General features: G+C 48.8%; 1 protein-coding gene across 3 annotated transcripts in view; it reads right to left on the reverse strand.

The window, feature by feature from the left end:
• Positions 1–22,354, reverse strand: part of ZNF385D (zinc finger protein 385D) — a 1,015,555-nt gene that overhangs the window by 341,413 nt on the left and 651,788 nt on the right. The window contains exon 1 of one of the 3 annotated variants that reach the window (XM_070364117.1): positions 16,137–16,292. The exons of 1 other annotated variant lie outside the window; for it this stretch is intronic. In XM_070364117.1, the coding sequence (XP_070220218.1) occupies positions 16,137–16,146 (10 nt within the window). In that variant the 5' untranslated portion in view covers positions 16,147–16,292. Of the gene's footprint in view, positions 1–15,369; positions 15,677–16,136; positions 16,293–22,354 lie in introns of those variants that run through there. One more of the 3 variants, XM_070364116.1, reaches the window with a different exon arrangement.

Consider the following 22,354-nt stretch of genomic DNA (forward strand, 5'->3'; position numbering starts at 1 on the left):
CACAGGTCCTGGCTTCAAATCCCATGCCTGTATTTTCAATCTATTCAATCTTGGACAAGAAACTGAACCTTTAAGGGAACCTTTCTTCTTTTGTAAAGTAGACAGAATGACATAGAATGATATCTCATTCACTAAAACAGCATCGCTGCTCTAGGGAATAAATGAACTGATGTTTGTAAACAGCTCAAGGGTTCAATAAATGATGATCATCATCACTGCTTAGAGATTTGGGGGCTTCAATAAACATGGCATTTTTATCACAGACATGCAATAGACAGTCCAGCCTATTTCTAGGTCTAATGCTTTCTAAATTGTGATGCTGAAAAATATGAAGAAGAGCATGAGAGTTAGGAATATGTACAAGGAAAAAAACCCTGAAATATGGAATTATGCAAATGTGCTTTTGCCTCTGAAGGTTCACGGGCTCCAAAGAAAATGAAGCTTCCAACAGAAGTTGAATTTAGATCTAACTGATTCAGAGCTCTTTCGAGGATCAACATTCTAGTTTTGAGGTGGGATGGCACCGCTTCACTAGACGACCCATTCTTTCCATTGCAGACACCCTCGTTCTGAAAGCACAGGGCTTCTTTTGACTTTATGGCACCACTGCTTTCTTCAGTATTGAAATCATACCCATATGGAATTAGCACAACGGAGTTAAGTGGAGAAACAGACTGGGGAGGAGAGGCAAGGAGGGAACGCAGGAAGTCACTCATTTTGCTCCACTTTGAGAATTCATGCTCTGAGAAGGTGTCAAGACCATTTTCACATCAACAGTTCACCAGTTTGGAAGCAGCTATTCCCTCCTTTGTAAGAGAAATATATGTAGAAATCGGTCAATAAGAAATTTCCATGGGATACTCTGGCAATGCCTGTGAGAATTAAATATGCCTTACCCCCTAAATTCCACTTTTATAAGCTTATTCTATGGATGTATGTGAACATGCACACAATGGACAATGTATGCACAACGATATTCGTTGTTTTTATTAGAGAAATATTGAAAAGAATTTACTTTTCTTTTAAAAGGGCCAGTAAAATTAATCACAGTATGTTCCTACATTAGGATATCATTTAGCCATAAAATTAAAAAAATAGAAAGATCAATGTATGCTAAATAAAGCAACATGAAAAACAGGGATATGGTAGGCTTCCACTCCATGTAAAAATAAAAGGGGGTGTATACATATACCCTTCCACAGAGCTTATTTTTCCGGTGTTATTCAGATATCATTGACATGTAGCATAAGTTGAAGACATACAATATAATGATCTGATGTGTGTATACACTGAGAAATGATCACTACAGTAAGTCCAGTTAACATCTATCACCCCTCATGGTTGCAAGTTTTTCCTTCTGATGAGCGCTTTTAAGATGTACTTCTCCTCAAACTCTTAAATACCCAATACAGCACTGTTACCTACAGCAACCACGCTGCAATGACCACCCCTGGGATGCTTTTATCTTATAACTGGGCCAGCTTCATCCACCCTCCCCTTCTGGAGAAGTCAGTCTCCCAGATAAACTAAAGCGAACCAGGGTGGGGGGAGGAGATTTCGCTTTCGCTATTTGAAATCCTTTTACAACGTTGTATTTCAAAAATGGTGCATGCATTAGCTTTTCAAAAATTGAAAATATTCTATCGCGGGTATAGAAAGATGCCATGGCCTCCCTCAGTTCCTGGTGCTCTATAAAAAGCCCCCAAAAGTTCTGATTAATCTCCAATAAGAAAGCCTGGCCTGCATCGGGTGCTTTATGTGGACTCAGGGAGGAGCCGGGGAGCACAGACATGCTGCTTCACCTGGAAGGGGGTGGCTGGATCAGGCATCCAGAGCCGGCCCCCGTGCGCTACTGTGAGCTCTGGTTTGCAGCAGTGCACGCTCCATGAAAAAGGCTTCCTATCCCCGACCCTTGTGCAGACTTTCTCGAAGGAGCCAGAATATTCCTCTGCCCTCAGCCTCAGGCCCCACCCCCAGGGGGTGGCTTGGCCCTCAAGCTGAGGTGCACTCTGCCGCTGGGTTGGGCCGTGCGTCTGCTGGTGACCTGTTTTCCCCTGCAGCATGAGACTGTGCTCGGGGATCTGGCTTTCAGAGGCCAAGCTTTCCCAAGGTCACACCGGTGTGGCCAGGCCGCTGGGCCTCTGGGGTCTACCCAGCCTGCCCGCTCATGGCGGCCTCCCTGCTCACCTCTCTGTACTTGATTTCCTCGTCTGCAAGCCAGGCTCGCTGATTGCCCTTCCAAGCAGGCATCAGGAGGAGTGGGTGAGCCCCAGGCACAGCAGTTGGCAGGCACCCTGCACTAATACACCTCGGCTATTTTTAGTAGTTAGAAGGCTGCCTGATGAGTTACCACGTTCTCAATTTACTGATCTGGAAGCTGAGGCTGCGGCCATTCTTCCAAATTCACGCCACTGAGTCAAGGCTTGGCTTGTGAGCTGTGGGTGGAGAAGGGCACTAGCCAGATGCGTGCATTTACCAAAGCACACGGCCTCTTTCCTCCTGTCTACAAAATGGAGACTTTGACTCCATCTATCAAAGGGCATGTGCCAGAATGGAAGACGCTGTGACCACGGCAAGCAGAGATGAGCCCGGAGATAAAATCTCCCAATTTTGCGCTCGCCAGTGAAACTGCAACTGTATTGAGACTTCCCTACGATTGTATTTTAGGCTCGAGGAAGCAGGAGTAGCTTCTGCTTTGTTGCTCATTTGTTTTCTTGTCTGAAATGCCAGTCGGCTGCAGTCCAGGCCAGATAACCCCTACCGGGGAATGATTTGCTGCCTGGAGCAGACCTACTTGCCACACATCATAGGAAAACAAAGCGCGCTCTGCTTCGCACACAATCGTCACACAGTTGGCAGGCTAAGCACTCGGAGAAACAGATGGCACCTGACAGGCGAGCGAACTGGCTTTCCCAGGTAAGGGAGGGCACGGCTTGCAGCTTCCACCCAAGGCCAGCCAGCCGACGCGGGCACTTCAGTGGTCTGTGAGCCTGTTGTTTTAAGACTATTGATTGTTACGAGCGGGATGGGTCAGGAGATGGAGGAACACTCATTAGCCGCAGCCGGCCTCGTAAGCTGTTACAAGGCTCAGAGCAACACTAACGGATAAACAAGGTCAACGGGGACATTGTTGCTCAGGGGGCCCGTTCACCATGTCCCGAGGTGGCCAAGCCTCAGCCAGGCCTTTCGTCCCCTAAACAACAAACAAAGATCGTTAGGATCCATATTCAGGGTAGGCAGACTGCAGGCGGAATGAAGAATGACTTCACCGGCCTGCCCATCGTATTTGAGGGCAGAAGGTAATCCATAGGCTGCCCTCTCTGTGGACAGCTGGTGCAGTACAGGTGATCCATGGCCCCGCACACCTGGTCTTTGGGGTGCTTCTTCTTCCCAGTGATGGATGGGAGTGGGGAGTCAGCTCAGCGGTCAGTGGAAGGGACACTGGGCAGCAGGCTCTGTGGACACCAGCTCATCCCATCATCACCGTTGTTGCCGCTAAGTAGCTTCAGTCGTGTCCGACTCTGTGCTCCCCCATAGACGGAAGCCCAGCAGGCTCCCCCATCCCTGAGATTCTCCAGGCAAGAACACTGGAGTGGGTTGCCATTTCCTCCTCCAATGCATGAAAGTGAAAAGTGAACATGAAGTCGCTCAGTTGTGTCTGACTCTCAGCAGCCCCATGGACTGTATAGCCTAGCAGGCTCCTCCGTCCATGGGATTTTCCAGGCAAGAGTACTGGAGTGGGGTGCCATCGCCTTCTCCAACCATTGTTGCAGGTGGTTTCATTTATTGTTCTTGTTTCACAGACAGGGAGGTGGAGGCTCCGAGAAAGCAGGTCACTTGCTCAAGTTCTCTGGGAGGAGCTTGGTCTTGAACGCTGAAGCTCGGATCTGAACTTGAGCTAGGACTCAACCCTGAGCTACTGGGACCATGGGGAACAAGTCATCCCGGCCTGCGTGAGACGCCCTTCATTTCGGCCCTGCTGCAAGGCCCACACCCTGAGGACCCCCGCTCTTTTGTCTCCCTTCATTTCAGCACTGCTGCAAGGCCCACACCCTGAGGACCCCCGCTCTTTTGTCACCCTTCATTTCAGCACTGCTGCAAGGCCCACACCCTGAGGACCCCCGCTCTTTTGTCACCCTTCATTTCGGCACTGCTGAAAGGCCCACACCCTGAGGACCCCCGCTCTTTTGTCACCCTTCATTTCGGCACTGCTGAAAGGCCCACACCCTGAGGACCCCCTGCTCTTTTGTCTCAGGCAAAAGTAGGGTGCTTGGTCCCCCTGTATGGAGCTCTAACCAAGGACCCTTTGGTATCTGGTGCAGTAGAAACAGAGAACTTAGATTAAGGACGCAGGCTTGATTTTTCACATCAGCAGGAAGCCATACCTCAGCTGGATGATCAGTGAAGACTTCTACAGAGAGCATGGTCAGTGACACGCTCCGGGCTGACATCTCCCGGGAGCTCGCTGAAAGACAGGATTCTGGGTCACCCCAGACCTATGGAATCGAAACATGTTTTCTAATAGGATCCTTGGGAGGTTCGTATGAACATTACATTTTGAGAAGCAGCTTCTAGAATCCTTTCCAGAACCATAGGTCTGTGACCCTGACTCAAGGAGCACAGCATGGAGCTCTCTGGGGTGCCAGCTCTACAGGGGCCCCAAGGGCAGGAAAGGGAGGGCTCATCCCTAGGGACCAACCTAGAAAGCAAGGGGAAGCACAAAGCCGCTCGCAGTTGGGTCCAGACCTCAGGCCACAGGCAGACTTCCTTCCATGAAAGCAGCCTGTTGAGGGTGGAGAACACAGGCTCTGGACTCCGACTGACCTGGCGTGGGGTCCTGACCCCTATGCCAGGGTAACCCAGCCGGCTGGGCACTCCTGGGGTGCAGAGAGCAGTCTGTGAACCACCCGTCTTGGTGGCTCTCAATCTGGCTATCCTTCAGAATCAACTGGGGCGTTCCAGAAGAAAGGCAGGTGCTGGGCCCGCCCCAGAGAAGCAGACGTCATCGGACAGCCACAGGGCGGTGACTGGAGCATCATTCCAGAGTCCCCAGGGGACTCCTCGGTGCAGCCAGCACCCAGACCCCCGGGCGGCCTCTGAGGATGGTGGTGAGGTGCCAATGAAGTAACTCACGCCAGCGTCTGGCACTAAAGCAGGCATCCACGCTCCTGGACATTCCCTCCTCGGCCAGCTGGGGCACTGTTCACCACGAACAGGGGCTGAAGAATTCCCCAAGGACACCAAGAGCTCCATAGAGTCCACTTCTTGGGATTCTCACGGTAATGTTCTTACTTATTAAGCATTTTATTATACTTTATTTTATGTTGTTATTTATTTTGGCTGCGCCGCACAGCTTATGAAATCTCAGTTCCCCGACCAGGGATTGAACCTGGGCTAATGGTGGTGAAAACCCAGAATGCTAACCACCAGGCCACCAGCGGCTCCCTTATTAAGCATTTACTTTTCGTTTTTGGGGCCAGGCCACACATGCAGCATGCAGAAGCTTGGTTTCCCTGTGCTCAGTCGCTTTAGTCATGTCCAACTCTTTGTGACGCCATGCATTGTAGTCTGCCAGGCTCTTCTGCCCCTGGGATTCTCCAGGCAAGAGTATGGAAGTGGGTTGGCATTTCCTTCTCCAGGGGATCTTCCCGTCCCAGGGATCAAACTGTTGTCTCCTGCATCTCCTGCATTGCAGGCAGATTCTTTACTCCTGAGCCACAGGGGAAGCCCTACCAGGGATCAAACCTGTGTCTCCCATGCTGGGAGTGGGGAGTCTTAACCACTGGACCGTCAGGGAAGTCCCATGAAGCATTTTAAAGTTAGGGAAACCCGGCGACAGTGCCAAAAAAGAACTAATTTGCCAGAAGGTTAGTTTCAGGATCTTATGCAACATTTTTTTTGTTTGTTTTAAGGAAAAAGAACACATTTTAAGCCATGTACTTCTAACGCACCATTTAACTGATAGAGCTTCCTTAGGACATGGCTCCCAAGAACCCCCACAGATGTGAGACACAGCCTGCGCTTCCTGGGGCTGCGAACGGAAACACGTGTGGTGACACATGCCTGCTGGGCTGGGCATCACGGGGCCACACTCCCTGCCAGTCACCTTCACGTGACTACATAAGGGCACCGAATGCTATAAACAGTTGCAAGGCTTCGGGACCCAGCTTTGAGAGCGATGCTAACAGACCCATCCAAGAGGGGAGAATGCTGGGCCTTCCTTTTTTTTTTTTCTAATAGCACAGCCAGTCAGCCAAAGAAAGCCGTGTTTAAAAGTCAAGCAACACAGGGAAGGATAGGGAAAAAAATCGATACCAAATCCCTCTTCGCGTCCCAAGCAACTATTAATAAACTCCCTCAGCTTTCAATGTGTCCGTCCCCATTAGAGTCTCGGGCAGGAAGGGACATGGGGCATGGAGCCCTAATAGAGATTTCCTGGCCTGCTCATCTCTCTCCTGCCTCTGCTCCTAACATTTCCCTTTGTTACATCAGATCAGCAGTGGCCTGGGTGGAATCTCAGCTCCAGAGGATCAGTGGCTGCCAAAGGGGTAACCACCTGCTCCCTTTCTCGGTGACCCCAGATACTCCGAGGGGATGCTAACCGGCATCACTCAGCATGTATTTCCAAACTGTTATTTCTTCAAACTCCACTCTTGTCTTCCTCTAATTTTCTTTATCTATTTATTTCTGGCTGTGCTGGGTCTTCCCTGTTGCGTGGGCTTCTCGTTGCAGAGCAGGACCTTCAGCAGCCATAGCCCGTGGCCTCAGTGGTTGTGGGTCCCCGGCTGTGGCACAGAGCTTAGCTGCTTCATGGCATGCAGGATCTTCTCGGGTCAGGGGTCACCGGCAGATTCGTTACCACTGAGCCACCAGGGCAGCCCCCACTCTTGTCTTTGTGATCCATCTGTCTTTTGCACCGTCATGCCAGGGCCCATTCATACGGTGCTTTGCAGATTATGAAGTTTATTTCAACCTCGGACGGGATCTCTCTGTCAGATGGAGCCTTTAACCCACTGTATAGAGGGGAAAATCGAGGCAGAGAGAGATCCACTAGTCTGTCCGATGCTGCAGTAGCCAAAAGTGACGGAGGAGGAACCTGAATGCAGAGCATTGGTGAGGAGTTGCTGAATGCCCTTCACCTATATTCCCTTCCCTCCTACCTGCAGCTCCCCCAAGGAACATCACACTGGTATCTGAAATATCTTTGCAGAGACAAGAGAAGTGGAGACACAGATGCAGAGAAGAAAAGTATAGAGGTCAAGGGGGAAAGAGGGAGGGACTGGGGAGGAACAGGGAGACGGGGACTGACGTACACGCCCTATTGATACTATGTATAGAGTCCACGTGGAGAAGGCAATGGCACCCCACTCCAGTACTCTTGCCTGGAAAATCCCATGGATGGAGGAGCCTGGTAGGCTATAGTCCATGGGGTCACTAAGAGTCAGACACGACTGAGCGACTTCCCTTTCACTTTTCACTTTCATGCATTGGAGAAGGAAATGGCAACCCACTCCAGTGTTCTTGCCTGGAGAATCCCAGGGACGGGGGAGCCTGGTGGGCTTCCGTCTATGGGGTCGCACAGAGTCGGACATGACTGAAGCGACTTAGCAGCAGCAGCAGCAGCATAGAGTCCACAGGCGCAAAGAGCTGGACACCACTGAGTGACTAACACTTTCACTTTTTCATAAAATAGATAACAGGCACCTACTGTATACCATATAGAGCTCGACTCAGTGCTCTGTACTGACCTAGATGGGAAGGAAACCCAAAAAGAGAGGGGATACTTGTATACACACAGCTGGTTCACCTTGCCGAACAACAGAAACGAACACAGCATTGTACAGCAACTACACGCCTGAGCAAATAAAACAAATAAATAAAAAGCTACTCGCTTCTCCCTCCGGGTCCCTGGCCAGTCTGCTCTGAGACCCGTCTCAAGCTCTCCCAGGACCACCCAGATGCGGACTGTGCAGGACACACTGCCCAGGCGGCCTTGCCTGCTGGCCTCTGGATTCCACTGATGAGAAAAGAGAGAAGAGGAAGTGGGGGCGCTCAGTCGTGTCCAACTCTGCACGACCCCATGAACTGCAGCCCGCCAGGCTCCTCTGTCCATGGAGTTCTCCAGGCAAGAATCCTGGAGTGGGCTCCCATGTCCTTCTCCAGGGGATCTTCCCAACCAGGGTTGGAAGCTGGTCTCCCACTTTGCAGGCAGAGGCTTTGCCTTCTGAGCCCCCCTCGGGAGGTGGAGGCGGTGCTCCAGAGGGGGCTCAGAGGAGGGGTCAGGACCTGCCCCCTCTGTGCCTGAGGCTGAATCCCCTGTCCCCAGGGTCTCGCTCCGGCCCGCCACGATTCCAGCCCCGAGCAGGAGCCCAGGGTCCTGGCCTCCAGGCCCCTTTCCCCTCTCGCCATCTCACAGCCCCTGTTTTGCTGGCCTCCAGGACCCCTCCCCTCTCTCCCCATCTCACAGCCCCCATTTCCCACTGTCACTAAGCCCTGGGCGACTCCTGCCTCCTGGAAGGGCTTCTCAGCTGCTTCACCCACAGAACAAACGATCAGCACTAAAGTCCTTCTTGGCACACTAGCTGGCATGGGGCCTGTTTTCTGGTTTGACCCTAAAAGATTTCATCAGTTTTTTTTCAAGTTTCATACATTTGTACAGGGAGGTGGACATAGAGGGAAAAAGCAAGAAAGAGTCAAATGTTACTGACAACCAATCACTGCAGACTTCTGGGGCTTGGCACTTTTATATGGCTGTGTATTTTAGTCCTCAAAATAGAACTGTAGGAAACATATTAGCATTATTCTCTGTTCACACACACACACACACACACACAAAGTAACAAACTGGATACCAAAATGTGAGGTGACTTGCCCAAGAACACAGAGCCAGTATAAATGGGACAGCTGAAATTCTAACAGGGTCATTTTTGCTTCTTTATCAGTTGTGGGAAATGACCAGGCTGGGACTCTTATCTTGAACAAACACTGGAAATAATGTTGTAAATATCAAAGTGTGTAGCACAAATACTTGTGTCATTTCTGCAAGCACTGAGTTACATTGTGACACAGCAGGTATGTTTAACACGTAATGAATACAAGCCTCCATATCCAACAACACTTTGGAATCACTGTAGCAGTAGAAAGTCTGGGTCTTGCCAGAAGTCAATTCATGCCTCTCAATTGATTTTTTCTGATTATTTGATGTTAAAAAAAAAGCAGAATAAATAAAAGTGTGAATTAAATCCAGATTTCTGTTATTGTGACTCCACAAAGTCAAAACACAAATATGTCTTAGGCCTCAGTCACCTGCATTCACACCCTTAGTAACTGGCTGCAACGCTCACTCTAGCATGATTATGAACAGTCTTCCATTCATGAAGATATGGCTCCACGCTCTGCTGTAAAGAGAAAAGGACACTGAAATCCGCTCCAAAGCCATGAATCGGCGTCTTGGCCCTGACACATGTGACCTTGAGAAAGTTGTTTCAGCCATCTGAGGCTCAGATTCCTCATCTAAAAATAGGAATAATTTTATTTTGTCTACCTCCTGCAATGGGTTATTCTGAGGATAAAAAGAATAAGGTAGATGCACGTTAAAAAATGCAAGTTTCTCTACAAGGATCCTGTTTATTAAAGCACGTTCACGTTCACTCGCGTTGTTGTCCTCAGAGCACTCTGCCACAGGTGGGCTCCTTCATCAGCAAAACGCACCAGTACGGAAAAGGCTTTAAGTGTGAAGAACAATTTCATGAAAGCCTTGCAGACAGCAGGCGGATGATCTCCACTTTGCCCAGCCTTAACAAATGGCAATTTTCAAAACTGGTGGCCCCCCTGGGCACTTCTGGTTACCTATGCATAAGGAGGTTCCTTGCCTATCCCAGCCCCAAGGCCAGAGGATGCCAACATCTGGGGCAAGCAGATGTTGGCATCCTCTGGAGATGCCACCTAGGAGACAGATGCAGCTGAGAACTGATGCTGTGACCAGGTAGACTGACAATAGAACCATTCTATCATCTCATCTGAGGATTTCACGTGTTCTTCCAACATATTAGAACATTAGCCTCAATATTCTGTAGCTCTGTCCCTCTCCTTTTTACACTGCAGAGTCCCATGAAGAAAGAAGCAAACCAAAAGAAAATAGGTTGTGTAATTCCATACATTTATTTAAAGATCCAATTTCTAAGGACGAGTCCTGGCTTTGACATATCGAAAAAAAAGCAGCTACCATTTCAGAATCAGAGAGGTGTGTTTCTCTTGTCAACACACAGACACCAGCTCCGCTAGGGAACATCGGCCTTCTGGATCCGCTGAAGCAGTGGACTCCCTCCCTCTTTGGTCTCCAAGGCCCGGTCCATCTTGCAATCCCAAGGCCTGAGCATGGCCTGGCCGCGGTCCCCACCTCCCTCCAGCACCCTGGTGCTCGGGGCAGACGGCATCGCTGGAGCCCAGACTGCTGCTGCTGGTTCCCCTGTGACCTTGACTAGGTAACTTGCCTCCTTCCTCCCAACTTACAGAAACAGGATTATTGCAACTGGGCAAAAGAGAAAAAGAAACTTAAAGGTTAAGAAGAAGAGGCTCAGTGCCTGCCATTCAGCACTCTGATGCAGCTTCGTGTGCGTTCCAGGTGTCAGAATCCAGAGGGTTTCATGGAAAAGCCTTCAGTTTTAAAGGCTGTGCAAGCCTGGAGTTCACACTCAAAGGAGGCCGACTTCCAGCTGCTTTATAAGAATTTTGACGCTGCAACAGAGCAAAGCGTCTTCCTATTTTCAACTCTAGCAATTTGGTTCAAACATGATCTCAACCACTTTAAGCTTTGATATTTCCAGTCACCTATACGCTGTATTTTCTCTTAATGCCACCAATCATGTGTGAAATTCTGTTGCAAAACTAATCTTTATGGGAAATGATATGTAATGACTTCTTTAAAGAGAGACACACAGAGAAAGGGCAGTGACTATGACCTCTGTTGTTTTTCGACGTTTCTCATAGTGTAACACAAATCGAAACAGCTCTTTCTCAAGGTCAAAGTCAAAATAGTTTTCTGCTTATACAAGCATCACTCTTTCTTAACCAGGAGAGGCCACAAAAATTATCCTTGTGACTTGACTTTAAAAACCTCTAAGGTATATAATGGTTGATAAACTTGAAAGGCAGCTGTGCTCAAAATATAGTTTCATATCCATCTTATTAAATCAATTCTTAAAGTTTTGCCTTGCAAAGGATGTGAAAAGATTTAGAAATCTACAAAAGATGTGAATGAGAAATAAATGCCGGGGTATTTATATAACAAGGCACTATTTGATGCTCCAGTGTTACACACACACACCCCACATACACACACACTGCACACACATACATCACACACACACACTACACACACATCTCACACACACACACAAAACACACCCACACACCACACACACACCCAACCACACACACACATAGTCACACACACACATACACACACTCACCACCACCACCACCCCCCCAAACATACACACACACACTAGCCAACTCATCTGGTGGTATCATGGGAGGTTTCAGTCAAAAGCAGCTGTGACCAAATACATTGCAATAGAAGTCAGAAACCACTAATTTAAATTTTTCATTTGTTTCTTGGAACAATCGTGCCACCCACAAAAGGGTGACTTTGCGAGTCATCATTATCTCATGAATTTGGAACACATCCCTTAAATAAACCCATCTCATCTCCATATAATTACAGCCACTAAGAAGGTCCTAAAAAAAAACAAACTTTAGCTCACAATGTAAGGGTCATAATAAAGAATCCATGTTACTGACATCCTGATCATACTTGAAATTTGGTTCCTGGAAATGAGAAAGTCATATGACTCTGGAAAAGAAGTAGCTCAACTCTCAGGGGAGTTACTATTCGCCTGCCACATTCTCCACCCCTGTTATGTAGTAATTGATTGCGTGTCATTTAGAAGCATTTGTAATAACACACAGTGGTAATGACTTCAAAGTTTAAAAAGGGTAACCTGGATTCATGAATTCCCTCCTGAATTATCCTCTCCCCTGGAAGCCTAGGAAAACAGAAACCTGTCCAGTGTGTTTGAGCAACTCAGGTGGACCTAATCCCCGAAACAGATCACTCAGCACAAACTAATTGGGATGAGTTAAATGTTTCCACTGAAAACGCACAGAAAGAGGAAGGCTTTTCTCTTCTGCCTGCTGTTTTCTGCTCATCTCATTCCTCGTAACCTTGCTGCTTAACTGTTTTTCTAACACACTGCTCTGGAGGTGAAACTTGATGGCCCAACCACAAGCGAAAGTGTAAATGCTGACTAGAGAATGTCCTAAACATCCCAGGGGAAACACAGCGTCCTTCCTATGACAGCGTACGAAGGTGTCTATCATAGGCAGGGAAACAGGCTCCTGGTCTAGAATTTTCCTGTGAGATTTTTTTTTCCTAGCTGTTATATGGAAAGCTTCCTCCATCAAGTATTCCTTATTATGAGAGGCACACCACTCAGGTCTTTTTCTTGTGTTTCTAAAGCATTGAAGGGAGACAGCTGATCCACAATTAACACCTCTGCTGAACGTGAATGGCTGGTTCGCACTTTCTAAATTTTGCTCGCCCTTTTTCTCTGGGTTTAATGACTATGCCATCAATAGCAGCATTCACAGTGAGCTCTACTGTTCGCCTCTGAGTTCTGCTCACTTATTGAAGGTGCATCCTTTCTTGTTTTCCCGGCAGGTCCCTCAGGGAGTAAGCCTCCGGCCCTGCCTGGCAGTGACCTCCCTGGGGTCTCCGTCTGGGTGACCTCCGGCCACACGGAGTCTCCTCGGTGTCAGAAGTCTCCCACTTTCTCTGCGGATGGCAAAGCCCTGGGACACGACAGGTGGCCGCTCATCACTATGGCCCCGGAGAAGAGCGCGGGGAGGATGGAAAAGGGGCGATGATGAGTCAGACCTGGAGCCACAGGGCTGGTGGACGGCCTCCGCCTCCTGCAGACGCACCTGCCCTTCCCGTCGCCGCCCCGACCTCACTGTCACCTGTTGGCACAGGGCGGACCTGCGGAACTCACAACACCCCCAACCTCTGCCCTCGTCTGGGGGAGCCTCTCAGCTACTGGCTTTTATTCCTGGATCAGTTTTAATTAATTCACTGTTGCTAGGTCTCATTTGCAAACTGAGGATCGCAATTCTAACATTTTTTAATCTGTCCATACAGATTGTGGGATCTCAGTTCCCTGACTGGAGATCGAACCCATGGCCCTCCGCAGGCAAAGTGCCTGACCACTGGACCCCAGGGAATTCCCTACTTCTGGACCGGATATTAATGGCTCTTCATCCTAGGCACACATCACTTTTAAGTATGTCAAATATTCCTGGGGGTGAGGAGGGTAACTTCTCTAGAAGTCTTCCTGATTTTTCTCCTGCTTTTACAGTAAATCCCAACCCACTGGCTGACTGGGATTTTTCCTCCCTCCTTTCTTATGGGTGAACCTGATTCTTAACTCCAAGTAATGAATGCAAGATCGATAGAATAAGTAACAAAAGTATCCACGGTGACTGAAGAGCAAACTCTTAAATCACAGCTCGGTGAGTGCAAACGCACAATTATTGAAAACACAGCACTAAAATTTCAATAGGAGATAAGAGTGAGGCTGAAGTCAGTAAAAAAATCCATTAGTCCCGTGAGTCTGAGACACACTCAAAACATGAGCTATTCTGGAGAACTGGAAATAGTACAGATTCCACCAACATGCACGCATGCAGCTGATTCTGACTGAGAAAGACAGGGTCCGGGTGTCCACCCCCTAAGGACAAGGGGGTCTCCAGAGGGGCAGAGGGTGGGCCAGTGTGTCCAGCAATGAGTCCTCCATCGTATCTGAAAGGTGGTGGCAGGGGAGCACCACTGATGATCAGATGGTTTATATCTGCCTGCCTGCGTATCAGTTCCCCAGGTGTTTCAGCATCACTCTGCTCTTGGTCACTCCCTGCTGGGGACACAAGAAAAGACTTCTGACACCTCGACCTCACTCCCACAAATCACCAGGAAGGCCGGAGAATGCGCCCTGCTTTCCCTTTGTCCCCGTCCTCCTCGACTTGATAAACACTTGGCAGTTGAAATGTGAAGACAGTCACGAGCAGCCAAACAGCAAAGTGAAAGCACTGTTTTGAAAAAATGCCCTGAAACAGCTGCGTACACGTAAATACACGTGTGTGCCTGCATGCATGTATTCATACTCTTCGGGAAGTGCAACATTAAAATGCTGTTGAATCTTAACACGCCTGGCTTGCACTGTCAATTCTGGCCTGAGATAATGGACCACACATGTCACGACAGACAGGGCTGCTCCCCAAGTTCCTTGAGAGAGGGGGTGCACGGCAGAACCTGAAAGAAACAGCATTCCTAAATGCACAGGATTTTCTCCAAGAATAGAAAAACATATCTCATGCGGGGATTATGGTAAGCCCAAACCGTGCTCATGACACAGAGAACAACCTTAGCCTTGCCTTTAAAAGAATACAATTTCATCTCAAGCAGGACATCACATTTCAGGGTGAGCTATTATAAACTTGCATTGCACAGTGAAACTAATTGCCCTGTGAATCACCCTGCTTTACAAGACGGCTGGATGATCATGCAGTTAACAATATGCACTTCACCAATCCAGTACAGTGCAGATGGCCTTTGGACCACTACTTGGAGACCACACTACTGCTCCGGTTAACGCTACATCCTTACCACCATCACCTCAGGCGTTGCTGCAAGAGGCTGAAAACTTTAATATTATAATCTTCCTTTCCATCCCTTAAATACCATTACCGGTGATAAAATGTTATTTTATTCAAAAGACAGGTTGTCTTTACAAGCTTTTGCAGATGTCAAAAACATATTCATGGTGAACACTTGCTATTTTATGAACTGCCAATCAAGAGGCTTACCACCTCTATTACTATCACAGCCTGGAGCATTAACTCTGGATTCTGCTTAAATCTGGCTATGCAACGAGCCTTTCCTTCAAATCATTGTTAGTTATTTTTAAGCCGTCTTTTCTAATATGACACAAATTATAGGGAAATCAAAACTGCGATCAAGACAATTAAAAGAGCGGTCAGCTTTTGCATACTTTGGCAAATGTTTCAAAGGCTCAAGCAAACAACATAAGTACACACCGAAATAAACACCCAAGAAACCAACACTGCCCCAACGCAAGTTGATCCAAATGCCTCTTTAACTGAAAAATGACCCTAGCTTTATTATTTCAAGCAAGTCAACCAATCACCCGGAGCATCCGCACCTTGGAATACTCCCTCTCCAGCCCCTTAGCGGCTCTCACAGATCTGTTAATATCGGAGAGATACCCTTCAGTGCTGACGCGGGATGGCACTTACAGAAGGAAAGCATAGCTCCGGGAGGAGGACAGGGTGTCCGTCTAATCCTGGGCTTGCAGTTCAGGGCAGGGCTGCGCCGTCCCCGCGGCCGTCAGGCGCCGCGTTCCGGTGCAAACGCTCAGCTCCCAGCACACTGACATCGCTCCCCGGCGAGCCCGGCTCTAAGTCAGCCTGAACATGCTTTCCCGAAAGGCAGGCGGCTCCGGGGAGACCTGCGGGAGGTTTCCAGCGCGGCACGCAACTCAACTGCACACACATTTAACGGCTCGGAGCCCTCCAGAGGTTTAAAACACTATGCATTCCGTGCCAGGCGCCGGAGGTCGGTGGAAAACCGGGAATGGGGAGAAAGGCTGTTGTGAGCGGCTCGGGCAGCGCGCACCCAGGGCTGTCCTCCCGTCCTCCTCGGAACCGGGGGCACGCCGACACGCCTCTGAGCCGCGGGCACGGCCGGGCTCCCGGAGCATCCGCGGGACCAACTTCGCCTGGCACCCCAGCAAGTTCGCCCCGGACTTTCCCACGCCGCCCCCCGCCCTCCCCTCCTGAGGCGTCCGCCCCGCGCACACGCGGCGGGTGAAGTTGGGGCCCCCCACGCCCGGCTCTCCTCTCGTCCAACTTCGACTCCCCTACGCCTCGCGCCCTGCCCCGCGCGCGGCACGAAGGCGCTCCCCCAGTGCCCGCGGGCGGCGAGGGGGTCACCGGGACGGATCCCGGGGCTTCCCGCGCCGCCCCCCGCCCCCCAGAAGGGCGCCGTGGGAGCGCGCACTCACCGAGATACATGCTGCGTCTCCCGGCGCCCGGCCGGAGCCCCGGCGGCGCGCGGGGCCTGGGCGCTCAGGCCGCCGCCTCCCCCGCGGCCCGCGGTCCCCGGCGGCCGGAGCGAGCGCCCGCGCCGCCCATCCCCGCCGCCCGCCGGCTCCGCCTCGCGGTGTCCCCGCCGCGCCTGTGACATCAGGGCCCGGAGCGCGGCGGGCGGCCGCCCCCACCCCGCCCCCGGCCCGCGCCCGCGACGCCCGGACCGGCCTGCAGCCCCGGGGGCGCGCGGGGGGCTCGCCGAGCGCGAGGACGGGCCCCGCGTCCGCGGAGGCGCGCGCGGGGGACCCCACCGGGCGAGGGGGGCCGGGGGGGGGGCGAGGTCGGCCCCTCACGCGAAATTCAACCCCCGCGCGCCCCGCCCTCCCGCGGGAAAGGCAGCGTCCTCGCCGCAGCCAGCCGCCCCTCCAGAGCTGAACGCGCGTGGGGAGGGACCGTGCCCCGCGCCTGCACCCCCGCGGCGGGGGCTTCAGGGTTGGCTGCGAGCGGTGACGTTCACCCTAAAGACTCGAGGGGCCACGGCTAGGGTAATAGAGGTCTCCACGGAGAGGTGATCAGATCACAGAACCCCAGCAGCGGGAGAAGAGTTACCTTTATTTCTTGAGTATTTGCGGAGCTAGGTTGATAGAGAAATGTACAGGAAAGTAACTGCTGATAAAGTCACCTGGCACTTTCAGATCGCATTTGCTGTGTCTCCCTGAGCGGGCACCAGAAGGGCACCGAGGCTGAAATGGCCCTTCACCCCTAAAGGGTACAGACATTTCAGCCTAAAAAATAACCAAGATTATGGCATAATTCAACTCGGGTCACGAGTGTAATACACACTCACGCACACACACGCACTCCGGTTAAATCTGAGACGAACAGTCAAGAGAGGCAAAGCTTAGCAAAGCCTCTGGCTCCTCCAATGGTCTAATGAATTGCAGTCCTTATTTTACATTAAAAAAAGCATGTTCGAAAGAAATCCCTGAACGGTGTACTGATTAATACTTAAACGCTATGCAGAGAAAATAAACCCGTAGAGCAAGGTCAGCTTCGTAAGCGCTCATCTCTTTGAGACCCAACTTACCTACTGGACCGTTTAAAACGTAATCGTTTTCACAAAAATCTATTAAGGTAAGAATCGAAGATATTATTGATAAGCCGTAATGGAAACGAATGTAAAAAAGAAAATGCAAAGAGAAAGGAAAAAAACTGAAGATAAAGAATGGTGGTAGCCTAGGGAAGAAAACACCTGATATGTTTTAAAGGTGTTTTGATCAGCCATGGTGGTGGGTATTTCTGCATTGTGATACTAAAATACTCCATGGTCTTTGCTTGCACAGTTCTGTATCGGTCGGTGGATTTAATGCATATTGGAATTAGGAGAGGCTGAAGCTCCTAATAGCTTGCTCTGCAATCTGGCAATGGAGTTGGTGAATGCAAATAGGTTATAATACATAAATCAGAGACTTTAGAGTGAGTCTCAGCACAAATCTGCTGGTGCTCTTTTAGAAGTATTCTTCATTTAAAGCAACTTGGAGGAAGAAAATGTCAATAGTAAAGAATATTTACTTTTCCTTCTCCTATTTTTAATTTAAAACTAAAAAGAATGTTACAAGAAATTCCTGAGGAAAACATAAGTGCTTTTCCTTTTGGACAGATGGAAGGCGTCCAAAAGTACAATTAATGGCCTTTCCCTCAGGCAGGAGAACCATCTGTGGTCGAGCTTCTTCATGAAGCTCGGCGGCTGTCCTGACGGCCCACGCGCGCTAGGGGGCGCCGGGGGGTAATGTTCGCGTTCTTGATCCTTTTGACTTTCTGCAGGTAGAAGGTGTGAGAGTGCATTGTTGCCTTTAAAGCAGGCGATTTAAGACAGCAAAGGGCTGTTTTTATTCATTAACAACACTCTTGAATTTGCAGGGCATTCTGCAGTCACAAGGTCTTTTCACTTATGTCATCTTCCTTACAAGCTGAGATCTCGAAAGGTGTCTATTATAATCATGATTACAGAGACATCTAGGCGACTTTCTCAGTGACATCAGTAAATCTCTGTACAGAACAGTTGTCTTGCTGTTTGTATGCTGAATTTATGTCCAAGTCCCTAGAGAGCTCTTTATTCAAATATATAAATTCTAAATTTCCCATTTATAATGACTCACCTAAAGGCCTTCTCCAATCACATCATGTCGCTGCCTGTTTCAAAAAAATGTGTGTATCTGTCATTGTGCTGTGAAAATAGAGGCAGCAAGTATTAGGCACTAGAACATTCCAGCCTCTGCAGGGTCTGAGAGAGCCGCCTGTAGCCTCTGAAAGAGTATGGCATCCAGGAGCAACTGAATGCTACATTCATACAGGGGAATTCTGTTCAAAAAAAGGAGGGTGTCTGCTTTATTTAAACATGCATGCCCCACCCACCTGCATTTCAGGGTTATCTGGAATGTCAAAACCTCAGAGTGGCTTATTTCTGGACGGAAAACAAGTGATTTTTATTTTAACTGTACACTTATTAGTGTTTCTTTTAAAATGACTTTGTGTGTATAAAGAAAAAATGTGACTGTTTTTATCTGGAAACAAAATGACATCTAAATAACGGCCCAGCTGAGGCTGGCTGGACGTGGGGTCGTGTGCCTCCCAGCCGTGACGGGGAGCCGGCCCTTGGCTCCCAGGGCGGTCCGCACTCACAGCCATGGTCTTTCTGTCCCTCGGAGCCTCTGAGGAGCCAAGAGGTCCTGAGCAGGGGACCTGCTAGGTCGCTGCTCACCAGGTAGAAATACACTGCTCACCGGTAAGACAAAAGACGCCCTGAGACCAGTCGCATACTGGGAGTGAAAGCCTTCAGGGAAGACATGGATTTTCTCTCTGCTCAGATACACAGGGAGCTGCCCGCCCAGCTCTCCCGTCTCCTCCAAGTCTTACTCCAGGGTTTGTGTGCGGTCTCCCCACGCTCTCTCTCTGTGCATTCAGCCCCGGCTCTTCCTCACCCCCTCGCTCCCCTCTGAATCTCTGAAGCACTTCTCACCATCCGGCCACTACTGTGGGCATCTGTTTATTTTGATCTCTCTTCACTGGAAAGTCATAAACGAGGGCGTTTGGTCGTTGCTGTCTCCACCGTCTTTCCAAGGGCTCGTGGCACTTGTTGCTACTTGGTCAACATTAGGGAATGAAGGAATGAACTCAACTGAGGGCACCCGTATTGTGTGTAAAACATCATGCTTTTCCATGTGCCTATGGTCATTTATTTGAAGCTGACGGTGTTTGGTGCAAAGCAACTACACAAACAGCATGTCTATATCTAAGGGCAGGGCTTCCCAGGGGCGCAATGGTAAAGAATCCCCCTGCAGTGCTGGAGACACAGGAGACACGGATTCGACCCCAGGGTGGGGAAGATGCCCTGGAGGAGGGCATGGCAGCCCACTCCAGTCTTCTTGCCTGGAGAATCCTATGGACAGAGGAGCCCGGCAGGCTACCGTCCACGGAGTTGCAGAGTCGGACACGACTGAAGCGACTGAGCACGTATGCACCCATACTTAGCAGCTGCTGTTCTTAAATTCCAGATGGTACAGACGCCAGGTGGTCCTGCAGACCAGTCTGTGAGCTGTGCTTCTCAGGTTCTCAAGGCTGAACGCCGCGGCCATTCAGCGCTGGCGTCGCATCACTGGCGGAGTCTTCCCCTGCCTCCCCGGAGCCTTAGTTTTGTCCACTGTCGTCTCTTATTTATATCTCAGCAAGAAAATTTTATCCAGTGTTCCTTATTCCAGGCTTGCCCGTGTCCGACCCTTTCTCCATAATAGATCCATTATCATCTTTCTAAATGAATGTGATCAAATCACCCCCTGCTCCAGACTGCTCACCATCTATTTCACCTCCCCGGCATGTAGGCCCTTTCACAACCAGCCCTGGGAACGCCGCCATCGTGAACACTTTCCCCTCCTCAAGTTTCACTCCAGCCCATCCCATCTAGAGGTCCCCTGAAGACTTTATTCCTCTTTCCTCCTCTCTTTACCTAACAGCTCCTATTCAACCTCTGTGTCTCTGGGTAAGGATTATTTCTGCTGAGAACCTTTCATAACGTCAAGACTGAATGAGGTACTGATACTTCTTCTTCATGCAGCATACTTTCTAGTTCCTGCATCAGCACTTAAACAGTGTGGGAATTCCCCTTCCTTCTCCATCTCCTAAGTGAAAGGGGGTGATCTTCTTTATTTTAATCTCCAAGACCTAGTACAGATCAGCATTTAATGAATAAATTCATTATTTATCTGTTCATTCTATATTTACTGAATAAAGTCAATATCTTTTTTTTATTTTATTTTATTTTTAAACTTTACATAATTGTATTAGTTTTGCCAAATATCAAAATGAATCCGCCACAGGTATACATGTGTTCCCCATCCTGAACCCTCCTCCCTCCTCCCTCCCCATACCATCCCTCTGGGTCGTCCCAGTGCACTAGCCCCAAGCATCCAGTATCGTGCATCAAACCTGGACTGGCATCTCGTTTCATGCATGATATTTTACATGTTTCAATGCCATTCTCCCAAATCTTCCCACCCTCTCCCTCTCCCATAGAGTCCATAAGACTGTTCTATACATCAGTGTCTCTTTTGCTGTCTCGTACACAGGGTTATTGTTACCATCTTTCTAAATTCCATATATTGAAGGCCTACGTCATGCCATACATTTCACTAGATGATCGATAAAGAACACTCAAGACAGTAGCAGGGCCACGGGGACATGCCCGAGGGTTACGAGAAAAAGCAGAAAGACCTGCTCGAGCAGAAGGAGGTCCTAAGGAGGATGTTAATAACTGGAGTCAAACAGGTCACATGGAACCTAATTCAGCAGGAATTTGGTAGGCCATATCATAGGAATTTAGACAGAATGCCTTTGGAGCAACATTCTTTGACATATTTTAACAGGTTCACTATGGCTACTGTATGGAGAATAGATAAACGGGAGCAAAGGAAAACTTTAGGAAGACTTTGTAATAATATAGAAAGAAATGGCAATCTGGAGTGGACAGAAGCAGTGGAGAAGGTAAAAAGTGATTTGAATCTGTACATATGACAAAGTGGGTCAGTAGGATTTCTTGATGAGTTGGGAAAGTGATGGAATAGAAAAAAAAAAAAAAGAACGGATTATTTAAAATTTGGGCCTGAGCAATTGGAAGATGAAATTTCCACTAGCTGATAAGAAGACTGTGGAGAAACACGTTTGGGTGGGAGTTAGAAGGCAGGAAATGTGGAGCACATTCATTTGAGCCCTCTTATGTATTCAAGTGAAAATGTTCCCTGGAAGTTTGGCTTATGTGACTCTGGAGTTCAGGGGCGATGCCTGAACTTCATATTTAAATTTAAATTCATCATTTGAATCATTTGTTCAGATTCCACATATAAGTGATGTCGTATGATCTGTGTCTTTTTCTGTCTGGATTCCTTCCTTTAGTGCGATAATCTCCATGTCCATCCATGCCACTAGAGATGGCCTTACTTCACTCGTTTTAGCGGCTAATATTCCGACTTGATGTACACCGCATCTTCTCTGCCCACCCCGCTGTCAGCAGACACCAAGGCTGCTTCCGTGGCTCGGCTCCTGCAGGTGGTGCTGCAGAGAACCTCAGGGGCGGGGGTATATCTTTTCAGATTATGGTTTTCTCTGGACATGTGCCCAGGAGTGGGACTGCCGGCCCATATGGTAGCTCTATTTTTAGCTTTAGAAGGAACCTCCACATTGGCTGCACGCGTTCACATTCCCACCAGCAGTTTAAGAGGGTGCCTTTCTCTCCACACGCTTTTCAACACTTATAGTGAACTTATTTACAAAACAGAAATAGACTCACAAACATAGAAACAAAACCTTCTGATTACCAAGCTAAGAGTACGGGATTAATACATACACACTTCTATATATAAAATAGATAACTAGCAAAGGTCTATTGTACAGAACAGGGAACTATAATCAATATTTTGTGATAACCTGTACCAAGAAAGAATCCTAAAATGAATACATATATAACATGCACACTTGATTCAGTTACATATATATGTATGTATAACTGAATCATTTTGCCATACACCTGAAATTAACACATTGTAGTCAACTATACTTCAATTTTTTAAAAAAGAGAGGAGAAAAATGCAATAAAGAAATAACGTTGTATTTTCCAATTAAAAAGTCATAATCTTATAAATGG

This window comes from Bos mutus, chromosome 27 (genome assembly GCF_027580195.1).
Source record: "Bos mutus isolate GX-2022 chromosome 27, NWIPB_WYAK_1.1, whole genome shotgun sequence".
Taxonomy (NCBI): domain Eukaryota; kingdom Metazoa; phylum Chordata; class Mammalia; order Artiodactyla; family Bovidae; genus Bos; species Bos mutus.